The sequence below is a fragment of the Lepidochelys kempii genome, chromosome 7 (assembly GCF_965140285.1).
Source record: "Lepidochelys kempii isolate rLepKem1 chromosome 7, rLepKem1.hap1, whole genome shotgun sequence".
NCBI lineage: Eukaryota > Metazoa > Chordata > Testudines > Cheloniidae > Lepidochelys > Lepidochelys kempii.
In genome coordinates, this window is record NC_136386.1 from 85,792,416 (window position 1) to 85,815,886 (window position 23,471).

General features: G+C 41.4%; 1 protein-coding gene across 4 annotated transcripts in view; it reads left to right on the plus strand.

The window, feature by feature from the left end:
* The window catches only part of MCU (mitochondrial calcium uniporter), a 149,774-nt gene that overhangs the window by 108,975 nt on the left and 17,328 nt on the right, over nucleotides 1-23,471 (plus strand). For all 4 annotated transcript variants that reach the window (XM_073353633.2, XM_073353629.2, XM_073353630.2 and 1 more), the window contains 2 exons: nucleotides 12,851-12,920; nucleotides 19,412-19,582. In XM_073353633.2, the coding sequence (XP_073209734.1) occupies nucleotides 12,851-12,920; nucleotides 19,412-19,582 (241 nt within the window). The remainder of the gene's footprint in view (nucleotides 1-12,850; nucleotides 12,921-19,411; nucleotides 19,583-23,471) is intronic.

Genomic DNA, 23,471 nt, shown 5'->3' on the forward strand with positions numbered 1-23,471 from the left:
GCTGCTTAAAGTGGGTTTGATCTGGTTTAAGTTGCTAGGATTTTGGCATTTTATTCATTTTTAAGTGACCGACAGAACATGAATATGTTGCTATTCAGACCTGTTGCGAAAGCCTCGTTGTAAAGGAGGAAAATCTGAAGTGCTATAGAATAAAATCTGGTGAACTACTGTGGAATGCATATACATCTGATGTGTGGCCTATAAGTAGTAATTTGAGGTATCCAAAGTAGGCTTTTCATAGCCCCAAGGACTGTAAAATGTTAATTTGGTCTCTCTTCACATATCAGAACTTTCTTTGTGATTCCCTGCCATAGTCAAAAAGTTGTGCCATGGTTTCCAGTGGAAACCTTTTTCAGGTGGTTAGAAGTATAAATTCACTGCAAATATTTGCAATGACCTTCTTAGTAATTTTTTTAGAAGCAAAATAATTTAAACGTTGTGCCCATGGTTTCAGTTCGTGTAGGTTTTATTTCAGAGTGAGTTAGAAAAAGTAGGTTTAGCATTAAGCCATTTCTTTTGTTAACTGAAATCATTATAAATGAAACCAAGTGCTTTTAACACTTCAAAAAACAAATTATACTTAAAGCTGACCACTCTGCAGAGAAAAAGAAGCTTAAGTGGCTGCTGCCTACATCTATTAAGTACCTTCTTGGACAACTGCTAAAATACGCATGCGCACACACACACACCCATCTGCTTTTCTTGGTAGTTTGACAGAATATCTTTATACAGTGAGTTAAAGTATGTTTAGATAAATGTGTATATATGACTAAAGATGAGCTTTGACTACCAGTATTTTTATACACAGGCAGATGTCCAGTCCCACTTCAGCTTTTGTTCTAAGGCAAGGGAAAGACCAGAAATGACAGAAATAAACAAATAGCACTAATCAGAACTTGACCTCAGTCCACCCATGCAGCTTTGTGAGATGTCGTCTGAGGCCTAAGGAAATAGCTTACTAGGGCATGCTGTCTCTTCTCCCATGGAGCTTACTCTTGACACAATATTAGGTTTGGCCTGAAAACAGTGTTGACCTCAGCTGAAATAATCCACTTAGATTATATCTGTTCCTGAAAAGCTATTGAGTAGCTACTACCTACTGCATCATATTCCATACATCTATGTAATATTGTATTCAGTTTTATAGTGCAGGAGCTCTGTCTTTGATTACTTCAAAATATTGAGCTTAAATAGTTCTGATTTGGTGACTGTACTATGAAGATAGATGCTGTTCCAGCCATTTATTCTTCTAAGAAATCAGTTAAATAGCAACCTTTTTCTCACCCTGGTGGAAGTGAAGTTGTATAGAACTAGTGTTCTTCAGTGCAGTCCATTTGGTGGCCTACTTATTAGCAAATTGATTTCTAGTAGTAGCAGCAACATCCTCTCTTGGTTAGATTGTAAATCCAAAAGTTACATTTAATGGAGAGGGAAATTGAGATCTTATTGGGATAAAAAAAGTTGTTGTTTATACAACCACTTTATCTAAAGACATTAAATTATCCTTGTGTAAAATTGCTAGTGCATAGTTCTCCTGCAATATTTAATGCTTCATAGAGCATCTCTGTTCCAGAAGAACACTTGGGAGTTGTCAAGGTTCCTTCCCCACTCTGAACTCTAGGGTACAGATGTGGGGACCTGAATGAAAGACCCCCGAAGCTTATTTTTACCAGCGTAGGTTAAAAACTTCCTCAAGGTACAAACTTTGCCTTGTCCTTGAACCCTATGCTGCCACCACCAAGCATGTTAAACAAAGAACAGGGAAAGAGCCTACTTGGAGACTTCTTTCCCCACCACCTCCACCAAATATCCCCCCCCAAGGCCTACACCCCCTTTCCTGGGGAAGGCTTGATTAAAAATCCTCACCAATTTGCATAGGTGAACACAGACCCAAACCCTTGGATCTTAAGAACAATGAAAAACCAGTCAGGATCTTAAAAAGAACTTTAATTAAAGAAAAAGTAAAAGAATCACCTCTGTAAAATCAGGATGGTAAATAACCTTACAAGGTAATCAGATTCAAAACACAGAGAATCCCTCTAGGCAAAACCTTCATTTACAAAAAGACACAAAACCAGGAATATACATTCCATTCAGCACAGCTTATTTACCAGCCATTTAAACAAAAGGAAATCTAACACATTTCTAGCTAGATTACTTACTAACAAGTTCTAATACTCCATTTCTGTTCTGTTCCCGGCAAAAGCATCACACAGACCCTTTGTTCCCCACCCCTCCAGCTTTGAAAGTATCTTGTCTTGTCATTGGTCATTTTGGTCAAGTGCCAGCGAGGTTATCTTAGCTTCTTAACCCTTTACAGGTGAAAGGGTTTTGCCTCTGGCCAGGAAGGATTTTCTAGTTCTGTATACAGAAAGGTGGTTACCTTTCCCTTTATATTTATGACAGGAGTGCTGAGGGCAAGACCAGTTAAATAGTCCATATGTTCACAAAGTTTCTAGAGGTGTCTGTAATTTGAGAAGTAAAATAAATCCAGTACTGCTGACTGCTATAAATCCATAGCATTTTCTTCTCTTGCAGACTCACTATCTGTAATTTTTACAGTTGCTGTCTGGGGAGGAGTGTGATGTTACTTATAACCCACCACTGGGTTGCTAAATATTCCATACTTGGAGGAAAATGTACTGTGCTGCAATTCTACATATACCTAGATAACAGGGTCCGGATTACTGCTGTGTCCCTTTTATACAAGGAGTTAACTCCAGGTTCATTTCTCCTCCCCTTGCAAAGGAGCACTAGGGGAAAATGTAAGATCTGTAGGGGAGAGAAGAAGGCCTGTGGGAAAGCTGCACACCTGGGTACAGAGTGGGTGAACCTCAGGGGTGGGAGTAGGGGATGTTGCATATGGTACTTTCTTTATTACGTTGATAAAGATTTGCTCCTATTGAAAAATACTGTCTTTCACTTCTTTTTAATTTCTACAGTCACCCACGCTCTCATATGTGCATCTAAAGTGAACAGTGGGTCAGCATTATTCGGTCTCTTCGATAATAGAAGAGGTGCGGATGGGGTGTGCAGAGAAACATCAGACACTTCACTTACGTAGAAATGGGGAAAGTGAAAGTTCATATACAAATTGAGTCTTTGCTCTCTAGCCCACTGTCGGATTAAATTGGATGCTTTTTGGTAGTTTTAAATGTTTATAGTATAAATCTTGGTTAGCAGTTTCTTATACTCTTCAATTGTTCTCTTAGGCATCTTGTGCTGCCTACAGAACTATGGCTCTGTAAACAGTTACCTAAAGTTGTCAAGGAACAGAGGTAAAACAGAAGTCAGTAATGCAATATGTCCATATCGTGGCAAGTGTTTCTAGAGAAAAATCTTTTCAGACATGCATTTCATGAGTCAAATGACAGATGCTTCCTTTCTGTTTTAATATATGTATAGGACCAGTGAAGGGTTTTTTAACTGTATAAACCTCACCTAGTAGATGAATGCCATGAATTGAAAATGGAGAATGAAGATTTATTCCCTGAGCTGAATTTTCAAAACTTTATGAAGGAAAACTGGCCAATCCTAACCAGACCTGGGGATGGAATGTGATTAAGCTTTTTTTCTAGATAAGGAACCATACATCTATCTACAAAGGGATTTTCTTTGTACTTGAACAAACTATACTTAAAACGTGGCCTACTACTCACTTTTTTCATTTGTCTTCGAAGTACTGTAGTCCTTCCAGATTTAGAATCCTGAATTACTGAACTTCCCTTGGAGAGGGAGATAAATTGGAATCTCTAACAATTACCTAAGCAAAAGGGAAGGGGGAAAATAATCTTTAGCCTGGTAGTAATAGGAGGAAAAGGAATTGCCTGATGGAATCAGATGACTCTTGGTGACCCAGAAATAGGTTACCAAAGTGAACACACTAGTTGTGGGGTGCTGGTTAACCACAGCTGTCTTGTTCTCTCCCCTTTTATATATTATATCTCTTACAGCGCTTTTTAATAGCATTAAAGGTGGGTGGGTGCAGAATTATGGAAGTTACTTTAGCACTAGTGAAGACCAGAACTGGTGAAATTCTTGAAAGAGCTAAACAGTTACATGTCACTTGATCTGAGGATAAGGAGGAGACCGTATTCTCCATAATGAACACTCACATAAGTTGGTGAAACAAGTGATAGAAATACTGCCAACCCTGTGTGCTCAAAAATCATGAGTCAGGCCCACCCAAAGTGAAGAGACTGCTTTTTAAAGTATGATTTTTTTGAAGTGTTTTTATTTCCTTCCTGGTTTTTGAGCCTTCAGGTTAGACTCGGGTACTGTTTTCAAGCCTTTCTCTGCTACCACGAGGGCTAGAGACTTACTTTAAAAACAAAACAAAATGAAGGCTGAGATTCTCACCTAATCACTAGATTCCAGGAGCTGGGTCTTTCTTTAAAAAGCCACCACACCAAATATTGAGACTTTCAATAACATTACAAGAGTTGACAATGCTGGAAATGTAAGGAAGTATTTCCTTGAACTTTTTTCCCCACTCTATTTCAGTCCTGGATCGAGGTAGAATGTGTTCAGCTTAGAAGTGTGGGTGCCTCCCCTGACATCCACCTCAGGCTTGGCCTGTGCTAGGAATTTGTCTGTGTAACTGCGCTGCTCACAGGTGTGGAAAATCCACACCCCGAAGCGACATAGTTATACCGACCTAATCCACAGCATAGACAGCGTTATGTCGTTGGGAAGGCTTCTCCTGTTGACATAGCTACTGCGTCTAGGAGAAATGGAATGCCTACACCAACGGGAGAAGGTCTCCCGTTGACCTAGGTAACATCTTGACTAAGTCCTAGTCTACACTACAGAGTTAGGTTGATGCAAGGCACCTTACATTGATCTAACTCTGTAAGTGCCTACACTAAAATTTCACTCCCACCGATGTAACTCTCCCACAAAAACTCATAATTTGCTGATTGTTATTGTCTTGATAAAATGTGTGTGGCAACTTTGTATGACATTGCTGAGACATGCTCAAAGTTTAGAAGAGCAGGCACAAACCAGTTCCTCAGAGACCAAAGGCAAACTGACAACTCAGCCAGGTGTCAACAAAATCAAATGGACTGTCACCTGGTTGTGGCCATACTTTGGCAGCAAGAAGGGTGTGAGTGAGAAATTTATATCTTGGCAATGGAAAAGCTGGAGGTTCCTGTGTAAATATACTGGCTGTCGTTGAATCCCAGCTGGAGATGAGGAACAGACACCCCAAATTACTCTCTCCCCTTGTCTCTACTCACTGCATTAACAACACTTAAAACAAAGGAAGCTTCATTGAACTGAGGGAGGGGTCCTGGCTGAAAGAAATCCAGCCAGACTATTGTGAGCATGTGGTGAAAGAGAACTTTTTGCTTTAAATTCACGTAGTTTAAGTTAGGTATTTGTTTGCAATTTTTCTTTTTTATTTCTTTGTAACCAATTCTGACTTTTAGGTCTCATTACTTGTAATCTCTTAAAAATGTATCTTTCTATAGTTAATACACTTGCTTGATTGTGTTATCTAAACCAGTGTGTTTGGATTGAAGTGTTTGGGAACTCCTTTTGAGATAACAAGATTTGTGCATATCATTTTCTATTAATGAAATGATGGACTTTCTGTTATCTTATATTGTCTAGAAGGAAAGAGCTGGGCAGTACAAGATGCACATTTCTGGGGACAAGTCTGGGACTTGGAATTTGCTGCTGTCCCTCTGTAATACAATGCAAGAGTGCTCCAGCTAGCCACTCCTGAAGAATAGCTGGGAGTAAATTACAAACTGGAGGCTTCATGAGCAGGCCAAGAGTGGCTGCTCTCACAGAAGAAGCAGTGTAAAAGGCACCCCAGATTGGAGAATTGAGGGGACACAGCTGTTCAGTAGTCGAGACTGTACCCTGGGGAATGTCACAAACACGCTTCCGGTTTTTGGAGATCCAAAAAACTGTTTGACTCTAGCTGGTCACTAGGATTGCCAATTTTGGTTGGACTTGTTCCTGGAGGTTTCATCACATGACCTAATCTTCAAAGATTAATCTTTAATTCTTAGACTGCAGGAGAATCCTGGAGGGTTGGCAACCCTACTGGTCACTCGGGTTACTTTATTAGGCATGTAACAGCATTTTGCACACACAAGCCAGGCCCAGGCTCTTTAGACAGAGTGATACCACAGTTCCAATTCATGTCACACACCCCACAGTTTATGTACATCTGCCCTAGCTACTAACATCTATTCCTGGTAAAGACGAATTGCTTTGCAGATTGCATAAGGATAGCATATCAATGTAGGGTGTTTCTGCCTACTTTACTATAAACATACCCACAATAGTTAGTTTAAATTTTGTTTCTACCTCCCTTGTTTACTGTAAACATATTCACAATAGTTAGTTGTTTCAGCAATTACTTGTTTGAGCATGTCTTGTTTTAACATAGGGTTGCTCATGTCAGCTATCCTAGCCCTATAGCACTGCATGGAGAATTTAATAAGGAACATGGGACAGCTGCTACCTTCCTTTTTCAAGGGGTTAAATGCTACCCCTACCTCCTCCTCCACCCCCTTTTCCTCGAATTGGCTTGTTACCTGTTTCTTTTATTGAAAAAGATAAGTGAAGGAAACACACTGACAGGGAAATACTTATAGCAGCCACCCACGGCTTAAGCTCTTCATCCTATGTACATCTGCTAGGAAAGGAATGTAAATGTGAGCTGAAGCTGCACACAGGTAATAGAATAGAGGTAAGATAATTAAGGGTAAGGGGATGGGAAGGGAATATACCAAAGGGTCTCTAATGTGTAGGGCTTATTCAACTACCTCAGACTGTAACCCCTATGTCTGTAAGGGAAGCTTCTTTTGCTGAGTAGAAACCAACCTCGAGATCATTCACACAGTCTGCTGCTTGGCATTTGAGGAAAAGATTTAATGTTTCCCCAGATATTATTGGCATTATTCCTTTGTGTCTGCCTTCCGTGTCCTGGTAAAACGTAAGGATTTAAGAGACTCTTATTGCTGTTCAGACATGCCTCAGTTACCTTGACAACCACTTTGGGCCTTTATCTGTTTGGAGGTCAAACACTAAAACATTTCTTCAGGGCACAACAGTCATTCAGTAGGTAGTTGAATGAGGGGAGGGAAGAACAGGAAGCTAGGCAAACAAGAAATGAGCTTAAGCCATTTGTTTAAATCTAAGTCTATTGGACTGCATTGTGGGAAGCAGGAGCTGTGCGCAGTGAACAATGCAGCCTCTTGGGTGTGGTTTTCAGGTTGGTGAGAACACATGAATTGCAAGAGAGAGGTCTTCTCAACGGAGCATCTCTGATAGCATTGCTCCCAGATACTCAAATGGAGTAGGATACTTCTGTTACTCTGCAACCATGTAGGTGTAAGAGGGACATGAATAAAACTCCCCCATTATCCCTCTTTTTTTCCTCTCCCACCCATTTTGCCCTAATGCGATCTGTTCAAAGAAAAATTAGCCCTTGTTAGCCAGGGAATGAAGGATTATGAATCTTAAGTTTGATCTCTCATGTGGCTTTACAGTACAGAGCAGCATCCTTTAGGCTTGAATGTTACTCTTGTAACAATGAATGTTACGATATCAGGCTGCTGGTGTGCATTTTATTGGGTTGCAGACTTTTAAATATACACATAATAGCCTAAAATGTGTTAAAATACATAACTAGTTAAGATAATACTTTTACACTGTGAATGTCTGTAAAGATCGTGTTGGAAAATGTTTGAGGAAACCTGCCGTACAAAGTTATTTCTTGATGTAAATCTGGTAATGAAAGTAAAAATGTCAGTAATTGTACTCTCCAAAACAACTCAGGAGAAGTCCTGCGGGACAGCTAAGGATTCATGGGTTCAGAGAGGGAGCTAGGAGGGGAGAAGGAAGAAAAGATCTCTGAATGAAAGACTTCTCAGAAGCTTTAAAAAAAATAAATAAATAACAAACGCTTAGATAATACTGTGGAGTGGAACATATAGGAATAAATAGGACTTCTCATTTCAGGTGTAGCCAGATGTCCAAGCCAGAGGCTGAACAGAAGATGGACTAGGCGACACCCTATTAGCAATAGTTTTGTCATGTCCTAGAAATTCTAACCAGTAGCTTCTGAGGTAACCAGTGTCAGAGTCAACAAAGGGCATTCCGTTTTACACAGTGCAGAACTGGATAGGGAAGAAAAATGGCTGGAACTGTTGAAAAGACTAATTGGCTCAAATCTGATTTCAGGCTGGTACACATTTGACGGGGTTCCTTCTTAGGTTGCTGGCATGAACACTGCAGTGTGCACTCACTAATATTTTGAAGTTTTTAAAATATTTTGCATCATAAATAGTACAAGCTCTTGTTATTTTAAACCTTTTTTACATTCTCTTCCTCCTCAGAAAATATGTGCTGTCCTTTCACATTGTGATTCAGGAGTTCTAATCACCTAGTCTGAAGCTTGGTTCTCAAATGTTACTAGATTAGTTTGCAGCTGGGAAACTTTCAGGATTCTCAGTGAGCATATTTTTATGTGTAATAACGTCAATTTAAAAGAAACTCATATTTCTTTGTCACTTAATCTTGGTCCCTGGTTTAAATCAAGTTCCAGACATTAGTAACCAAAAATCACTACTGTCAGGATACTTATGCTAGCCTAGGTGAAATAGTTGGTAGTGGTTTCCATCCAGTTTGTAGTAGACAGTTTTCCACAACACACAAACCACTGTCCCAGTTAATAGCTGTATAGACAGTGCTTTGAAGTCGTGCCTTGGGCTGGAGGTTGGAGTCTGAAGCCCAGCCATAGGCTTCAAAGCGTGAGCCACAACTTAGTTTTTCAGCTATTTTTAGAGCATAGCACGAGTCCTCCTAGCACAAGTATGTTGACCCAGGCTAGAGGCTCATTCCTGTTCAATCCAAAATGTTGTGTAGATACACCAACTGAGATGTGAAACACTAAACCCATTCTGGACAAGACAGAGAGGTCAAGGACTGAATGGACATGAAAAGCGAATTCATAGTTCTAGTCTCTCTTCATATTAAATGTATAGTAAATGTATGCCTCAGTGTGAGCTTGGATATGATTATTGTGTATCACTTTACTAAAACTAAAGTTTTTGGCTATGAACGAAGTGTCCTCAAATAATTGATTGTGAGACATGATCAGTGAAGCATGAAATGAACTGCTCTTTTGGTCCAGAATTTCGTTGTTCTGCCATTTTTCCCTGTAAACCTGTTGAATAGCACACATTGGGGTGGAATGGGATGTCTGTTGACAATGCCTCATTATACTGAGGCCCAGTTCTGAATCTTGGGATGAATGTAAGTGATATGTGATTTTAACCTGGATGTTGATAAATTGAAGAGGGTTCAGAGAAGAGCTATGAGAATGATTAAAGGATTAGAAAATCTGCCTTTAGTGATAGACTCCGAGTTCAATCTATTTATCTTAATGAAGAAGAGGTTGAGATGATTTGATTAGTCTATAAATATCAACATAGGGAACACATATTTAATAATGGGCTCTTTAATCTAACAGAGAAAGGTATAACACTATCCAATGGCCAGAAGCTGAAGCTAGACAAATTCAGACTGGAAATAAGGGGTCAGGTACTCTTATGGTTAAAAATCAACCATTGAAACAACTTACCAAGCTTCTTGTTGGAGTCTGTCACTGACATATTAAATCAGGATTGGATATTTTCCCAAAAGATGCTCTAGGAATTATTTTGGGGAAATTCTCTGGCCTGTGTTACACAAGAGGTCAGAATGGATGATCACAGTTGTCCCTTTTGGCCTTGGAATCTATAAAGTGAAATGCGAACCAAATTCTTTCCATAGGGTTACTGAAAACCTTGTTTCAAAACTAAATTGGTTCTGTTTGACTCGGAAATTACAAATCCTTCACTTCCTAAAGATGTGTAGGCACAAAATAGATGTGGGGCCTTGTCATCTGTGTTGTGTGAAAATGAGTGCTTGACCATCTTAGAATAATGATCAATGGTTAAATACCTTGCCTTATAACAGCCTTTTGGCACATACACAGCATAATTTCTTTCTTTTCCCTCTTCCTTTGTTTTGAAGAATATTTTGCATTAAAGTAGGAAAGTTTCTAGAGTGTCTCTGCATGCTGCATACTCGCCACCTAAACTTACAATCCTCCTAGAGCAGGGGTGGGCAAACATTTTTGCCTGAGGGACACATCGGGGTTCTGAAACTGTATGGACAGCTGGGTAGGGAAGGCTGTGCCTCCTCAAACAGCCTGGTCCCCAGCCCCTGACTGCCCCCCTTAGAGCCCCCCACCCATCCAATCCCCCCTGGACTCGCTGCCCCTTATCATACCTCCCGCTCCCTGCCGCCTTACCTTGCCACTCAAAGCAGCAGGACTAGCAGCCGTGCTGCCCGGCCAGAGCCAGCCACGCCGCCCAGAGTGCTGGCGCACAGCAAGCTGAGGCTGCGGGAGAGGGGGGACAGTGAGGGAGGGGCCGGGGGCTAGCCTTCCCGGCTGGGAGCTCAAGGGCTGGGTAGGACAGTCCTGCAGGCCGTAGTTTGCCCACCTCTGTCCTAGTGTAATATCTCCACAACTGCCACTTTTGACACTGTTTTGAGGGATAGTTGGCTTTATGTCATCACATCATATCAGGGCAGTGTGTGTGATTTAAAAAAAAGAACACTTGAATGATTATGACAATTATGTGGTAATGATAAAACAGGCCTTAAATGATTTTTGGGACTGTTTAAACAGCTGTCAGATTTAGGATTGTCCTGCAGGTAGTATGGTAATCCTCTATCTGATGTTTATGCATAGAGATTGTAGCTTCAGAAAGGAGGGGAAAGGACTAGAAGTGTTAAGTTTAAAGGGTTTGCTGTTCTGCCTTGAAATAGAGTGAAACAAAAATGAAATATTGAGCAATATCAGAACTGTCTTCAGAACACTTAATTTTTTAAAAATTCACAACTTTACAATCTGTGTGTGACTGATGGCTGTTGGACTTCGTGTAGATTTAGAAGCATTAATGTAAGTAGTTAGTAATTTCAACTTCCTTCAAAAGGGTCTTAGTTTCTCTTGAACTAGGGACAACCGTATGTCATATTTACAGCCTTGTGTGTTTACATATGAATTGCACAGCTTTTGACAATTGACATCTGGAGCTGTGACCGTTTGTTTCAAAGTAAATTGAACCATGTTCCTAACTCAGTGGGCGGGTTTTGCTTGGTAGCTCAAGCAGTGGACATTCAATATTCCTATTGGGATCCCAGAGTCAGATTAAATATCCAGATCTTCATTCCAAACCATCTTTTGCTTTTAGTCAGACTTGCTATTTTCAAATATTAAAGGGACACTGTAATTTTAAATTTGGCCCAAAATGTAGACTTTTGTAAAAGCAAGATTTTTCCAGCCCAATAGACATCTTTAAATTCATTTCTTTAAATTCAGACAGACTTTTAAAATGACCATTTCTCTTTTGTTCACCACCCAAACACAGCTCTGAGATGTTCAAAATGCAACTGACCCCAAGTTAGAGTGAAACTGACTTGCATTGATTTGCATTTTCAAATGTGAGAAAATAATGTAAATACAATATAAGTTGGATTGGATTTTTAGAATTTTCAATGTTTTCAGCAGGAGGGCATATTTCCCAGCCTAAAGACTGTGATATTGGGGTCCGGATTCAATTTGTACAACTGCTTTCAAAAGAAAAGCAGAAATTAAATTGCTGAGAAAGCAATTTTTATTCCATTGACATTCCCCTAACCCAATAGTTTTAAGTCCATTTGACAACTAGGTACAGCAATAACTAACACGCTTGTGTTCTTGATACAAAATTCTGATCAATGCAGAAATTGTCCAAAAAACACTTAAAGCAAGGCTCTTTCCTAAAGGTACACTTGTAATTTGAATATGGGCTTTGGAATATAAAAATAATTTGCAATTAAACATGGTCACAAACTGCTCAAAGATCTAACTGTACTAACTACTTAAATATATAGACTACTCCAATCTTGACGAATGCCATATAGTTGATAAAACGGGGGGATCTGGAGGTTTGTGCTAGTGCTGTAATCTACCAGTAAGCATTTCATAAACACGTGTAGTGGGGTTATCCTAGAATACAATATTTCTGGAAACAAGTACTTAAATCAGCCTGACTCTAGCCTCTCCTCTACAAACTAGTGTACGTGGCTTACTGAGGATAAATAACGTCAATACATACAAAAGTAAGTTAATCCACTTCTGTACTTTTCTCCTGATTACTGCAAGGCAGTCTTTTTCAGCCCAGTGGTCTTGCCCCTTTGTCCCTGATTCTGGTGAGGTGGTTGTATACAAGCTTGCTTGTATGAAACATGCTAAAAATTACCTTTTCCTCTGTTGTGTTGATTTATATACCCAAAGGACAAAATGAGATATGAAGAATTATAGGTTAGATCATTCTATTCACCCATTATGTTGCAGTTCCTTCTGTCTTTCCTAAGGTAAAGAGCAGTACAGTTTGATAACACTTGTGTGTTTTCTTGCCTGTGACTCTCTCAAATTTAATTTTCAAAAATTCAGTTTTAAGCTAAGGTGGCTGTTACGCCAAAAAACATTGATTTCTAAGCTGCCCCTTTAAAGTTTTCTCCAACTACACTATTTGGTGGGCAGAAACCATGAGAAGTGAACATGGCTGAGGGGGTAAATCCCTTCTGGATGACAGATGGCAACAAAAGATGCTGCTCTTGACAGATACCCCTGACTTGCTGTTATCCCTGTGGTAGATAGGAGGATATGCCTAGATAAATGTCATTAGGATGTGTGGAGAGGAGATAGGAGGTGGCAGTGGGGTGAGCGTCTGACAGACTGGCATAACCCAGCTTTTGCGCTTTATTAACCATTCCATTTTGGATTTTCTAGGTGCACCAGAGGCTTTCTCCATGGCAGAGCTTGAGAGTGGTGCATTGCAGTACAGTAGTGCCCTCTGATGGTGAGTTTTGGCAAAGAATTTTTATTCTTGTTTCTGAATGACTTTCCAACTTAAATCACCCAGTGTGGTTGTTTGTTTTTCCTGGGATGCAATCCAGTTTTTCTCCAGGGACTGGGGTGGGGGTGGAGAGGAAAGGGCAATGCTAAGACAACAGCAGTCTGAAATACTGTTCATAGAGTGGCTTGTGTAAAATAAAATAAAAATTGGGCTGCCCCAATATCTTTTGTTGAAGTTTGGATAAATGCATGCACATAATCCTTCTAGGACAGCTGCTCCTTTTCTTTTCCTGAGTTTTCCCTAGTTCTGCTTCACCATGGTAGCACCCTCCCTCTGGGAAGGAAGGAGGAAGATAAAAGGATTTTTGTTCATCTTCAGTTCCATTTCCTGACTTGAGAAGAGAGTGGTCATTTTTTTTTTTCAGAAAGGCTTGATCAATGTTCATGCCCAGAAACCATACATCACATCCGCAGCCCACCTCATTTGCTTATGTGAACTAAGAGTCTTGAAGGTCACTCTCATCTTACAGAATGCTGTGTAGCTGTGCCACTAAACCAATCCGTGGCTTTCTTTTTCAAAATAGCTACTGAGCCCCAAGTATAGCACAATTTTACTTTTACTCTTCCTATACCTTTCCTCTTCCTCCCTCCAAACAAGCCGTAGCCTTTCATACCAGCTCCCTCCAGAGCCAGTCTGTGCTGCTTTTGAAATAGCCGAACACCAGTCCAGCAAAGCATCTCCTTGCCTCATCCCACCTGTGTACTTCTAGGTCAACGGGATCTAGGAAAGTTGTGGAGGCAATGCAATGGATTAGCCATGTTTTACCCCAAAATAGAGATGAAATGATCATTCCAAGAGATCAGAATTTACAAACTGGCATTAAAAACTTCCATGTTAAAACAAACTGCAAAAGTAGGCACTCCTTATAAATGTTAGTTTCCTGTTATTTAAGTAAGCCACCTATCCAGAACAAAAACATTGTCTTAATCTTTGACAAGCATGTTTAGATTTTATTGTTATACAGGTCAGGGCCCATCTTACTGTATAGGGCAGTGGTTCTCAAACTTTTGTGCTGGTGACCCCTTTCACATAGCAAGCCTCTGAGTGCGCGCTCCCCCCCCTTAAATATATCAAAAAGTGTTTTTAATTTGTAACACCATTATAAATGCTGGAGGCAAAGTGGGGTTTGGGGTGAAGGCTGAGAGCTTGCAACCCCCCATGTCATAACCTCAGGACCACCTGAGGGGTCCTGACCCCCAGTTTGAGAACCCCTAGTATGGGGGGGGTTACATGCTTTTTACATTTGCATGCAGTGGAAGAAGTAATTGTAATTGAAATCTCCCACGACACAGCCATGCAGTTTCAAGCTAAAAGAAGCATTAATATACATTCCTGCCCCACCCCCAAAAATTGTAAGTGGATCAGAATTCAAAGGGGTCATTGCCAAAGGTCCTTGTGCTAGATCTCCAGTTATATGCACATTTGAAGAAAAATCTTTGGAGAGCAATTTTGTAGTCTTGTATCCCAAAATAGGTCTGCATGTTAGTGAAAACATACAGTATAACAAGTGCTCCAAATGGCAAATATTTCCTGCTGAGAGAATGAATAGCCCAAACATTTTGTATAGATCTGGGATCTTAATTAAATTGGTGGATAAACTAAATACAAGAGAAACCAGTCACCATTTGACAAAAAATGTAGACACTGGGACCTTGAAAAGCCAGGGACGTTTTCTGTAAGGAGTGTTCTTTCCCAGCATTGGGGTCACGTCTAAGACATGTGTGACCAGGACATCATCTGAAATTAAAATATTTCCAGTCTCTGATGTAACAGTTTGTGCTGCCAGTGTGCAGTATAACAGAAAATGTGAGTGTGAATTATGCATCAATAGAAAACAGTCAATAAGAAGCCCCATTTATTGGATAACTTGAGAGGTCTCTGATAAGCTAACTCTCAAAGGTGAAAGCAATTTTTTTTGCTTGGGAAAATAATCTATGCCATGATTATGTGAGAACCCAGGGAGGTCATTAATAATAATTTGCTGAAATTCACTCTGGATGTTTTGAGGCATTAACTTTAACCAATATGTGAGCTCTTTGCCATATACATTTCTACAGACAGAGTTTTTCTTTCTCTAAGTGTAATGGTGTAGAAAAGAAAGTTATGTATCCCTTCTTTTCAGTGAAGTGCAAATTTTGATGTAGGAGAATATGGATACCCCAACACTTTCGGAAGTTATATTTATTCTAGTCAGGACTGTTTTACAGCTGCATAAGTAAGATGAGTTTACTTTGAACAACTGACACTTTGCATATAGATTACATAATCAACAACCACTGGCTTGCATTTTTTCATCACACCATGTAAAATACAACACAGTATTAAACCTGGATGGTATAATTTGAGTGTTTTAAATTCAAGTTGTAGATCTCCAAGTACCCTGATGAGGCTCACTCTAAGTCAGATAGAGAGCGGAATAAAAAGTAGCAAAAGAAATGTTACTATAGAAATCCTAGCAGTTTAATGCAGGCTCTGATCCATAGACAAATCTCAAACCATTGGGAGTTATAGATAGAGGTTCCCAATTGCTTATTGGAATAGAAAGACACACACTCTGGTTCTCTCGAAGATGAACTTCAGCAAAGGCCAAGAAATAGCCTAGCAAAGGCTAGCCACATGACCTGTTAACTTGGAAAAGTAAACTTATGTTCTAGAGCACAAACTAGCATTAAAGAGGGAAAGGTGGTGTGTTTTGACAATAATTCTTTGAATCCAGCCTGAGAACCAGATCATGCAACTTCAGTGGAAAGGTAGTGGTATAATTAAATTATGGTTGACATTTTCCTAAAATATCAGGATTTAAAATCTTTTTTCTGAATTCCTGAAACTGTTTTGTTACCTTACAAACCAGTCTTTGCTTTGTGCAATGTTTAAAAAAAATGCATATTTTTCAGGGATAATACTATTATCACAGGTTTTTAATCTTTGGAATTTTGTATGTTGCATCATATTGTTTCTCCTAAGATTTTTGACAAATCATATAAATCAAAATGGTATACAGGTCTGCGTTGTTGTTCTCTGTAACCTGCTGCTTCACTGTTTTTGGCAGATGAATATTCATTTAATCAAGTGTTCATAATTTGTTAGTTGAGCATTGTGATTTGTTTCCCAGAGACAGCATTCGATTACAGCTACTAGTTCCTTAATGTTTTTGGGGCTCTTCTTGACTTTGTACTGTCTCCGCAGGTGACCACACCTTGTCATTGCACTGAATTACAGTGTATGGGCCTCCACTTTAGATGCAGAGTTTCCTCAAACACACATAACTATGAAACTGAGGTTATACATAACTGTTATGGAATTTAAATATGCCTCATAGATGCTTCTGGTTGCCATACTGTCCCCTTGCCTTAAGACTTTGTTATACTTCTTAAAGATGCATCTTAGCATTAGAAGCTGCAATTCTTGCATATGTAGTTCTGTTTGCCCCTTTACCTAGGTGTGATGCATTGCATTTACTCACAGGTAGTCGTATGTCTTGAATCTAGATTGTTGCTGTTCAGACTTAGTTCCATGGCTTCCTTTCATATCTTAGCCCTGGTCTACACTAGGTGAGGGGATCGATCTAAGTTACACAACTTCAGCCATGTCAATAATGTAGCTGAAGTAGACATACTTACGCCTACTGACCACGGTGTCTTCACTATGGTGAGTCGACTGCTGCCGCTCCCCTGTTGACTCTGCCTGCGCCTCGTGCGGCAGTGGAGTACAGGAGTCGACGGGAGAACACTTGGGGATCGATTTATCGCGTCCAGTCTAGATGAGATAAATCAACCCCCTGCTGGATCAGCCGCTGCCTGCCGATATGGCAGGTAGTATAGACATACCCTTAATTCCACACATGCTAATGCAACATTAAACTTCCCTTGTATGCAGTTTTCTGCTCCACTTACGATATACTGTTCAGTTTGTATGGGTTTTTTGGCATGTTTCCTACTGATATTTCTAAAAGGGCATGGTCCCAGTTTCAGTCCTACTAGTTTGAAAGGATGAGCAATACAGGCGGGATGATCATTTTGCAACCTGCCTGTGAAGAGTAGCGTAAGGTATGTCAGCAGCACAACTGTCTGTATACTGATCTACACATAGAAATTGTATCAACTTAACTAGATCAGTTTCTAAATAGCCTCACTTAAATCAGTGCATCTCTCCCTTGTCTTGATTTTAGCAGTCCTAAAACTGATTTAATAACAGTAACACCAGGAAGTTGCACCAATTTAATTAAATTTATTTAGAAAATGATTTGGTTAAATAAGTGCGGTTTTTGAGGCCTGAGATACTGATAAACTAATGTTGGACTAGATTACTATAGGTGCCTGGGTTTTATCTTCAGACATGGTAAACACTATGCCTAACATAAAAATTCAAAGACCATGAAGTTTTGCATATTTTATTAGAAATATATACTGCTAACCCTCTATTTTCCCATACTTCATTAGTCAGCGACTGTTACTTGGAAAACTTGACCAACTAATAATGGGTAGGTAGGCAGCTTTATTTTATCCCGCTCTCTCACTCCATCTGTTCATTTTAGAGTGTAAGCTGTTGGAGCAGACTGTCTTTCTATATGTGGACAGCCCCTAGCACAATGTGGATGCTGTGATCATGCAAATAATAAAATAACTTACTTAACTTATGTTTGGGACAAGGAATTATGAGTCACACAGAAATCCTCATGCACCTGTGTGAAAATGCACCTCAGAACACTTAAAAAATTGAGAATTTCTTTGTCTCCAGCTTAGCCTATGATGATTGTCAGTGTAAGTGTTGTTTTTTCTCCCCTTCCTATTTCTATGTATGAGTGATATAGCATTAGACGGACTACCTTCTGTTGGGGTCTTATTCCTTCACCCACTTACTTCCCTGGTCCTTCTCGCATGAACAGACAGCAATAATACCTGAAGTCCAAAGGTGCAAACAATTTGATGTTTATTGGGGTGAACTTTCAGCAAGCATGATTCCGGTTTCCTTCCTTAGTGTCTCCCTTCCCAGCTCTGACACCACAAAGCCTTACCTGTGTCCCTGTTCCCATTGCCCCCTCAGCAAAACATGATTCCAATTTCCTCACCCCCATTCCCCCCTTAGCAAAACGTGATTCCAATTCCCCACCCCCATTCCCTGTTCCCATTTCCCCCACCGCTTCCTGATTGACTGCAGACTATATATTAAAACGTGAATTCTGCTTAGCTATACCTTAACCAATCATTTTACTGAACTTTAACTAACCAATCCTAACATATTGTAACATGATTATGTCACCAATTATATCCCACCACCTTAATTAGTTTACACCCAGCAAAATTAATTATACAGCAGACAGAAACAATCACAGAACCAGAGAGAGATTATACAGACAAACAATAGGGAAATGGGGACTACAGTGATAGAACAACAAAGAAATGAGGATTTCACATCCCAGCTATTGATAGGTGAGTTCTTGCCAGACAGGATGCTATCAAACTAAGTTTCCTTTTACATCTTCTAGGGACTTCCCTTTCTCTGGAGGCGATAGGCATTATCAGGACAGGATTGTATTCCTAACAGCCCAATAGCACCTTATTTCAATGTGACTAGTTTGGAATGTGAGGATGTGACCGTTAGCTTCCCAGCTTATGGCTGCCTCTGCTGCTTAGCCAAAGGCCTTAGCCTAAGAACAGGGCCTCAGAGTGTCAGTGAGAAAAGGCCTTATACAGTCAGACAGTAATTTTGATTCTCTCTTTTATACCTCTAGAACTAGCTAAGTGATAAGAATACACCTAAATTCTTTGAGTATAGGCCTTTACAGAAAGGCCTGAATATCTATATCCTAACACCTTCTAGCTTATAAAACTGATGGAATATTGTCTCTGTGATTTCAGAGTTCTGACTGGCCTCTTACTGGTCCTACTTAATGCTGATTTGTTCATTCAACACAAATAGGGGGAAATGGAATTAGAGTAAAAACATAATTTTTCTAAATCATGTCCTTTTTGCTGGGTCTCCTAGTGTGTGATCTGTCTTTATTTCAGGGAGAATAGAACCTGAAAGACCATCTGTTTTGTCTTGCGAAGTACCGAATGTTTGGTGCTTAGATTAAAGAACATTTTTTATCACGGCTGCTATTAATTACCATGCACTTTTGTCCAATAGCTACACTGTCATCGTATTTCAAAGAATCACACTCCACTTTAAGACTTTCCAACAAAGCACCAGAAAGTTAATAGATGCTGTGAACTTGTGGGGAGGGAGAACTTCTGATACCCTTCAACATGAAGATTGATGAGGTTGCCTGTATAGTAATGAACAATAATTCAAAACTTGAAGCTTCCACTTTAATATTTAACCATCCCTGTCATGTCTTCATGGGGACAGATACAGGATTGTTACACAAGGTACTTTTTTTATACTGTGTATTTGGAAATGGTCTGTCTTGAGGCTAATTTTCTTTTCTCTAGATGTGACAGTGGTTTACCAAAATGGGTTACCTGTGATTTCTGTGAATCTTCCATCTCGGCGTGAGCGTTGCCAGTTCACGCTTAAACCTATCTCAGACTCTGTTGGAGTGTTCTTACAACAGCTGCAGACAGAGGACCGGGGAATTGACCGGGTCGCAATCTACTCCCCAGGTACAGTTATTTATGCAAACAAATTGACTACTCATAGCACCTTATTCCATCCAACTATAGCACCATTTCAGGCCTTAAACTTTTTTAAAAGTAATGTCTTGATCATATTTACCAGTGGAAGTGCAGCCTCCAAGGTAGGAAGTATTCTGTTTTCTGAGTGCATGCTCATATATTTCATGGACAGGCTAGACAGTGATATGGAGGGAGTGTGGACATTTCTAATACCAAGCTTCAACTTAGAAACTTCTTATTGCTAGAGCTATAGTTTTCTTCTTACCTTCGCATCTCACTCTAAAAAAAAAAAAAAGGCAGAGTCCTGTGGCACCTTATAGACAGACATATTGGAGCATAAGCTTTCATGGGTGAATACCCACTTCGTCGGATGCATGTAGTGGAAATTTCTAGAGGCAGGTATAAATATGCAAGCAAGCATCAGGCTAGGGATAACGAGGTTAGTTCAGTCAGGGAGGATGAGGCCCTCTTCTAGCAGTTGGGCCTCATCCTCCTTGATTGAACTAATTTCGTTATCCCTAGCCTGATGCTTGCTTGCATATTTATTCCTGCCTCTGGAAATTTCCACTACATGCATCCGACAAAGTGGGTATTCACCCATGAAAGCTTATGCTCCAATACGTCTGTTAGTCTATAAGGTGCCACAGGACTCTTCGCCACTTTTACAGATCGAGACTAACACGGCTACCCCTCTGATACTTGACTCTCAAAAAAGTGATTCGTAATGAAAACTACATGGAGCAGAAGCACGCTAGCCCTTGCTGCAGCATTAGTTATTGTAACTGTGTGAATGTAACAGCTCACACAACCTCATTTTTAGAAGTTGCATAGGTATTCGGGAGTTTAATGGTTGAGGATGTCAAAGTGGCAAAGAGGAGCTTCACATTAATACCTCTGAATGAGAATCATTTTAGCAAAAAAGATTAAATCAAAGTACCATAGGACAGTTTAAAAAACTACTTTGAAAATAGAAATATAAACATCTATCAATTATCTTGTTTTCCCTCCCCCTGCCTATCAGATCCAAACATCTAGAAAGGTGTTGGCATTTTTCTCACTGTGAAAATTAGGTCTTTTTTTTGTAAAGCCATGCTTGATAGTGGCACCAGCATCGAAATATGAGAGACTACCCATGGAGACATTCTATTGAAAGAAGTCCGAGAAGAATCACTTTTTCCTTGCTGTGGTCTTCACAAAATTAGATCATTCCAGGAAGAGTAGAAAGGGTCTGCTGCTGAAAGTATTTTTTCTTTAAATATATTTTTAAACCCTACAATCTAAACGTATTCGATCAGTTGAAATTCTGTTTAACAAGCAAATGGTTTTGCTTTAATAGAGATGCTCCCTCATGAACTTGTGTAGATAGCTTGTGCCCTGTCTCTAAACAAGTTTATTAATCATGCAAAGGGTACAGTTGCTCAGATAAGCTGCCTTTTGGCCACTATAAGTCCTGGTTGTGGTTACCCTAACGTCTAGTCTGAAGGCATGGCAGGAGTGTACTTAAAAAACCTGATTATTTAGAGACTCTTCTAGTGACACAACTGGAGCCCTCTAATCAATTTGCGAGGAGGAGTGTTCATAGAGCAAAGTACACTCAAGTATTGTGCTTAGATCACCCATGGTGTATGCACCACCACAACTTTAAAACAGTTATTATTCTTCTAGCGATTGCTCATATCCATTCCAAGTAGGTGTATGTGCGCCGCATGCATGATCGTCGGAAGGTTTTTCCCCTAGTGGTATCCGTCTGGTCGGCTGTGGAGACCCCTGGAGTGCTGCCTTTGTGGCCATGTATATAAGTTCCTTCTTACCACCAGTGACAGTCATTGTAGCAGCTCTTTCTTGCATTTGCAAGTGCTTCCCTAGTGGTCTTCTTTCTTGTCTATCTGTAAATAGTTATGTAGCTTAGTTGTAGTTAGTTAGGTTTACGTTGGGGGTCGCCCCACATAACCCCTTCCCCAGGACCGGGGCATGCCTTCATCTCAGGGCTTCAAGTTGTGCGCATCATTCCTTAAGTCTATGTCCAAAGGAGGACCACGTGATTTCTGTCTTAAGTGCCTGGGTGAAAATCACCAGTCTGACAGGTGCAATATCTGTATAGGCTTTACCTCCAGAACTAAAAAGGAACGGGACTCTTGGCTGAAACTCCTCCTCATGGAGTCAGCCCTTCACCCCCAGGCAGTTTTGGACCTAGCACCAGGAACTTTGGTGCACAGTGCATCAGCCTAGGTGCAGGAGGCTTTGGCACTGAGGGAGGACTCATCTAAGGAGCCCCAGCACTACCATTCCTTGGCGCCAAGAACCAGCTCCAGCGTGCGGCATCTCTCGCAATCCCCAGTGCCACACAAGGAGAAAAGGGCTGATGGGGGCGCTCCCTTACCAAGCCATCAGAGTGTGCGGACACCAGTGGGATGCGTCCCACATCGGGACACCCAGCCTCAACCCTGCCTATGCCAGCGCTGTTGACTCCAGCTTCATGGGAAGGTACATTGAGTGTGATCCTGGTGGACTTCCTGGTACGGGAGAAACCGGAGGAGGATCTGGGTCTTCCCTCCACTTTGGACACGTTCGAGGCAGCAAGGGACCTGATTGCCATGATGGCACAGTCTGCTATCCCATCGGCCTGCACACCGGCACCGGCGGCGGCAGCAGCAGCAGCACCGATGCTTGTCCGCCACAGGAGCAAGCCCACTATGATGTGGCACCATTCCCCAGCACTGTCTGGGTCCGCTCCACCATGGTCAGGCTCGGACTTTTCTTCTGAGTCAGAGGCAGATGCCTGTGTTTCTCACCAGAGCCGGTACCACTCCCAGCACTGATCCGGGTGCCACCCCAGGCAGGATGAGGGGCAACCAGTGTCCATAATGTCCTGGTCCCCTCGGTGGCCATTTTGGACACCAAGGGCCTATCACCAAGCCCAAGTGTCGGGGTCCAGGGCCCTGGTGTCAGAGGCCCGTGCACCTCCATTGGCCTCCTCAGTCACCCGAGAATCCCCTCGGGGTTGGGATGCACAGGCTCAGGCCGATGAACCAGCAAGACAGGTATGACTGATACGAGCGCCGGCTCTGTACCCACCGCGGCACTGGGTACCCCCGCAGCCACCTGCGCAACGCAAGGGGCCAACACCCAGGCAGCAGCGCACATACCCTCTTCTTCTCTCCTCCCTCCTCCCCCCTCCCAGTGAGCTGGAGGGTCTGAAAGACCCCATGCCACCAAAGGGATCATCATCTTCCTCCCCTGATGAGGCAGTGGCAGGGACATCCACCAGATTGCCTGCCATGGACGTTAGAGCCCATCAGGACCCTCTTAGGAGGGTGGCCCAAAACCTTAATTTGCAAACTGAGGAAGTCCATGGAGGACAACGGACCTGATGGTGGATATTTTGGTCCCAGAAGGGCTGTCAAGGGTATCCTTGCGCCTTGTTAAAACTATCCAAAACACTGCCAAGGTATTGTGGCACACTCCTGCCTCTATTCCACTAACAGCCAAGGGGGTAGAGCAGAGATACATTGTGCTGTCCAAAGAATACGAGCAACTGTTTACCCACCCCCAGCCTGGGACCCTGGTGGTGGAGGCAGCTTACCATAAGGAGCAGCAGGGGCAACTGGGGCCCATGCCTGAATCCAAGGAAGCCCAAAGCTGGACCTCTTCGGTTGGAAAGTATACTCCACCCGAGGGCTCCAGCTTCGGATAGCTAACCAGCATGCAGTCCTAAGCCGCTATGCTTATAATTCCTGCAACACTTTGGCGAAGTTTCAGGAATTTCTCCCAGCGGACTAATGCTCCGAATTCTCAGCAGTCCTGGAGGAGGGCAAGGTGGTGGCCAGGACATCTCTGCAGCCGCCCTGGACTCCACTGGCTGAGCTATCCACGCTAT